Source organism: Clupea harengus, chromosome 2 (assembly GCF_900700415.2).
Source record: "Clupea harengus chromosome 2, Ch_v2.0.2, whole genome shotgun sequence".
Lineage (NCBI taxonomy): Eukaryota > Metazoa > Chordata > Actinopteri > Clupeiformes > Clupeidae > Clupea > Clupea harengus.
In genome coordinates, this window is record NC_045153.1 from 9805469 (window position 1) to 9810468 (window position 5000).

At 46.9% G+C, this 5000-nt stretch overlaps 1 protein-coding gene across 6 annotated transcripts in view; it reads left to right on the forward strand.

The window, feature by feature from the left end:
- The window catches only part of lrp1bb (low density lipoprotein receptor-related protein 1Bb), a 302617-nt gene that overhangs the window by 210115 nt on the left and 87502 nt on the right, over positions 1–5000 (forward strand). For all 6 annotated transcript variants that reach the window (XR_004165369.2, XM_031582278.2, XM_031582280.2 and 3 more), the window contains exons 36-40: positions 1–100; positions 1024–1150; positions 1509–1660; positions 2504–2628; positions 3898–4269. The exon at positions 1–100 is cut by the window's left edge and continues 30 nt beyond it. Coding sequence is in view for 5 of the 6 variants with exons in the window: in XM_031582278.2 (XP_031438138.1) it covers positions 1–100; positions 1024–1150; positions 1509–1660; positions 2504–2628; positions 3898–4269 (876 nt within the window). In the remaining variant the exon portion in view is untranslated. The remainder of the gene's footprint in view (positions 101–1023; positions 1151–1508; positions 1661–2503; positions 2629–3897; positions 4270–5000) is intronic.

The following is a 5000-nucleotide window of genomic DNA, read 5'->3' on the forward strand; positions in this document are numbered from 1 at the left end:
ATCTGATCGAGATCGCCCGTCTGAATGGCCTCTACCGCTCGGTGGTGATCTCCGAGGGGCTCGACCAACCCAGAGCCATCGCCGTGCATCCACAGAGAGGGTGCGTATGAGTGCACGGGAAAACCACCAGAGGCGGAATGAGATCACCAATTCCATCCGATCAGGACAAAACCTTGCTGTGAACCTTGTGATTCTATATTTTAGATGATGATGTTGTAAGCTGCTTTAGATAAAAGCTTTGCCTAAATACGTAAACCTCAACTTTAGTACAGAGGAGTTCATATAGCCCGATGTACAGTAGCTACAAGAGTATGAATCACAGAGTAGAAACTACACAGTCAGTCTGAAAATAAAAAAAGACAAAACTGGTAAAAATGAAACGGAGGAAAGCGTAGGAGGGTAAAGTACCTTGATCCTGTTGAGGTTAGCCAGTGCAATGACATTCTGTAATTCCAATTTAGACATTAAGTTCCCTGAGCCTAGAAGACAGCCCAGGTGTCTGGTGGTATTTGCAGGCACTAAAGTCTGTTCATCTCCAGAGGAGTCGCTAACTGAAGCAAATCGAAGAGGAGAAAAAGTTCTGTTTCCCTGTTCACCTGCATTGAACTCGGTTGCTGTTGTTCACACACTGAGCTGAAAAGGCCCCGATGCTGTAGGCTTCCTGTTTTTATTAGCCCCCCCCCCCATCTGATAGCAGAGTCCCTGCAATAACAGTGTATCTGCCCACACTATCTAACTCACCACAAAAATAACTAATCAAACTGTCCCCATTTGTACCGAGGGGAATGGAAGATGAGAATGGGCTTTATAGCGAGCTAGTTCTGCCAACCTTTTCATAGGCGCACAGAGATATTGCCCGACGTAAAATGGATGGGATGTTTTGGGTGGAAAGGCGGTATTCAGAGTTAAAAGGTGGTAATGAAAGAGACTGCTTGTCCTTTACACATCACCTGAGAAAGTCAGGAAGCGATTTGGTTTGAGGTGCTGAGTTGCGCCTTATGTTGTCCTGTTTTGGGTTCTCAGGTACCTGTTCTGGACAGAGTGGGGCAAGAACCCGTGCATTGGCAGGGCACGTCTGGACGGTTCTGATCAGGTCACGATGGTCACGACTGGAATTGGCTGGCCCAACGGGATCTCCATCGACTACGAGGTACATTTCCACATCTCCCTTGACAATTTCTCTTATCTCTTTTTCTTTTTCTTTCTTCCTTTCTTTCTTTTTCTCTTTCTTTCTTTCACTCATACACAGTCTTTGTATTCGAAATCTCTCCCCATCTTTCTTACTACATGTATCTGTCTATATGCAGCACTCTTTCCCCTCCACCCTCTCTCTCTCTCTTCCTCTCTATCTGTATTTGATCCTCACTGATCCCCTCGCCCCTGGAGGAGTGAGTCCACACTCCCGTCCCTTTTCTGCTGCTTGCGCTCACTGATAAAATGGACCCCCTTGTGTTAGATGTCTGAGAGCATTTCCGTCTCCGATGTGCATTTTTCAAATTGCCTTCCAGGAAAACCGATTATACTGGTGCGACGCCCGCACAGACAAGATAGAGCGCATCAACCTTGAGACTGGCGAGAGCCGCGAGGTCGTGATGTCCGCCGCCAATGTCGACCTGTTCTCCGTGGCCGTCTTCGGCGCCTACCTCTACTGGTCTGACAGGTGAGTCATCAGCCTTCGTGCGGAAAGCAATGTGGTTGAGAGCGGGTTTGGTAGGTATGTAAAATATAAGTATGAAATATGCATAAAACTGCATATTTATCAGAAGTACAATGACACCGAGACGGTCCACTAAAAAAGAAATGTAATATCTTCCACAAAACAGCCTATGATGCTATATAGCCCTTGTTGCCTGGTTTGGTATGCGTAGACTGAACGTGGATTAAACCTTGGTCAAATAACCCTGGTCCTTGGTTTGAAAAGGAGTTCTAGTGACTTCCGGAAAAAAACGGCCCTTGATGCCCGCTGTGTCGGTCGGCTCAGTGTTAACTGTGTGGGTGAGGTGGCAAGGTCGGCCCCGGAGCCTCTCAGCGAGGCCTGGCACCCACTAGGATCCTGGCATCTGTCTCCTGAGGCGCCCTGCCTGTGTTATGCTAATTTCACATCCCGTCCTTCGGTGACATAGTCAAGGTCAACGCCTGTTCTCTCGCACTTGGAGGCGGCAGCTGCCTTAAATATGTAAATGAAGCCCCAGAGAGCTTATGGCGATGGTGTGTGTGTGTGTGTGTGTGTGTGTGTATGTATGTGTATGTGTGTCTACAGGAGTGTGTAGTATAGGTGTGTGTGTGTGTGTGTGTGTGTGTGTGTGTGTGTGTGTGTGAGTGTGTGTGTATGTATGTGTATGTGTGTGTACAGGAGTGTGTAGTATAGGTGTGTGTGTGTATGTGCGTTGTGTGTTTTAATTAGATAAGTGCCATTGATCACCTCTGACGTTTGACTTCCTCTCTCTATGCCCCTCCTTACACTCCCACCCCACGCCCACACCAACCCGTCGGCCTCCTCCAGGGCCCATGCCAACGGCTCTATCCGCAGGGGCTCCAAGCACGACGCATCGGACATCGTCACCATGAGGAGTGGCCTGGGAGTCAACCTGAAGGACGTCAAAGTCTTTAGTCGAGGCCGGGAGAAAGGTTGAGGTTTCAACTTAATGATCTTATTGATTTCCTTGTCTTTTTGTTCTTGCTGTGAGTGTGTAAGTGAGTGAGTGTGCGTGTGCGTGTGTGTGTGTGTGTGTGTGTGTGTGTGTGTGTGTGCGTGTGCGCGTGTGCGTGTGCGTGTGCGTATGTGTGTGTGTGTGTGTGTGTGTGTGTGTGTGTGTGTGTTTGTATAAGTGTGCATATGTCAGTGTGTGTGTGTGTGTGTAAGTGCTTACATATGCATAATTACGTGTGTAAGTGTATCTGAACACCTTGAGTGAAAATTCCCTCTGCTAAGCTAAGCTGTTATGCAGATTTTCTTTTTCTTTTTTAAACGACTGACTTGGTGGAAAAACACCAGGCTTTTTCTCCCGTCATAAATATTAATGCTGTAGTCACACTGTGTCTGTGTCTCATGGACACCGTCCTCATTAGCGCATTCCTGTGCCGATAGCCTCACTTTTGTTATTGTCAGAAATGTTTATGGTCATTGGTGGGAGGTCACTGTGGGAGGTCACTGTGAGAGGAATTATTATGCTTTTTTTTTATGAGAGAATGCTGCTCAGGGATCGATTGGGCACCACAGTCTGTGGGGTCCAGGGTCAGCAGTATCCAGTGCAGATTTATTTTTTATTTATTTATTTTTTTTTTGGGGGGGGGATTACCAGCAGAACATGGGTCACAAAGGGCTAAGCCACAAGCATACACGCCATACAATCGTGCTGCAATGCACCCTTTTGTCAGGCAGTTAACCACCCTGAGAAAGAGTTTTCTTTTATCAGTATATAGTGGAACCTGTTTCTATAGTTACAATAACAGTGTCGGGAGTTCAAGACAAAATGCACAACGATTTATCTCATGCATAAGTGACTATTACTTTTGTCACGATTGTTGAGTTTACTCTAGCATCTTTTATACATTTGGCCAACTGATGTAACTAATTAGAACTGATTGTATAATGTTCAGAAGTCATTTCATTTTGTAAGATATAACAGATGGGGAGACATTCACTTTCTGAGATGAGGTTTTCTGCCTGTGATAATTCATATCCCATTCGTTCAGCAATGAACCCTTGTGCAATTGTTTTTCTTTTGATTCCATCCATTCATTTCCCGCACTGATTCCACTAATTAGTATTTATTCTTCACTCGTGCTAACAAGCAGGGCATTTGTTTGTTGGAAGGGATGGGGGATTGACATTTTGCTTTTAGAACCTTCCAGTTCTTCCTCTAACGGTCCAGATCCTTCTTCTCCGTGGCGCAGGAACCAACCCGTGTGCCCGTAGCAACGGCGGCTGCCAGCAGCTCTGCTTCCACCTGGGCAGCGGCCGCCGTACCTGCGCCTGTGCCCACGGCTACCTGGCTGAGGACGGCTTCGCCTGCCAGCGCTACGAGGGCTACCTGCTCTACTCCGAGCGCACCATCCTCAAGAGCATCCACCTGTCGGATGAGAGCGACCTCAACTCGCCCGTGCAGCCGTTCGAGAACCAGGCCTACTTCAAGAACGTCATCGCCCTGGCGTTGGATTACCGGCAGGAGACCTCCGGCAGTAACCGCGTCTTCTTCAGCGACATCCATTACGGAAACATCCAGATGGTCAACGACGACTGGACAGGAAGGAGAGTCATCATTGAAAGTAAGTTGTTTTATTTTTTGTTTTGTTCTGTTTTGTTTTGTTTTTCCAGTTTCAGTTTTCTGCATAGTTTCCATGAGTGTGAAATTGGCAGTTGAAAAGCATATTTCCATCTGCGTATAAAAGTGTTTGTTTCTTCCTCTTTCTGAGTGCTCCCACCGTTTTACAGCACAGTCAATTCAAATGCAGTTGATGATCACGACGCTGTATTTGTGTGTGTGTGTTTGTGTGTGTGTGTGTGTGTGGGGGAGGTGTTTCTGTGTGTGAGAGAGAGAGAGAGTGCATACGTGCGTGTGTGTGTGTGTGTGTGTGTGTGCTTAAGAGGTCAAAAGCTGCGTGTAGACCTAGCAGGCATCTAAATGGACAGCCTCTCGGGTCCGTTCGGAGTCTCTCCCTCATGTTGGCACCGACCCATCAAAGGTAGTGACCCACATTCTCCAAAACGATCCCCTGCAAGATCCATTTCTGTCTCTCAGCAGCCATTTGTAAAAAGCCATTTGTAGCCGGCCTTAAGTGGCAGAGCACTTGATGTATCGGCAGCGCTCGCCGTATGCTACATCTAGTAAGAACACTATAATGGCTACGGCTATTTTTCTTCGCCTAAATGGGACCAATTTAACTGTCAAAAGGGATGTTTAAGGCATTGTATCTTTTTTTTCCCTTTTGTTTTCGTCTTGCGGTTGTGCTATTGATGGATTAAAATTGCTTGACTCATTTCCACTGGGTGTGGAGGG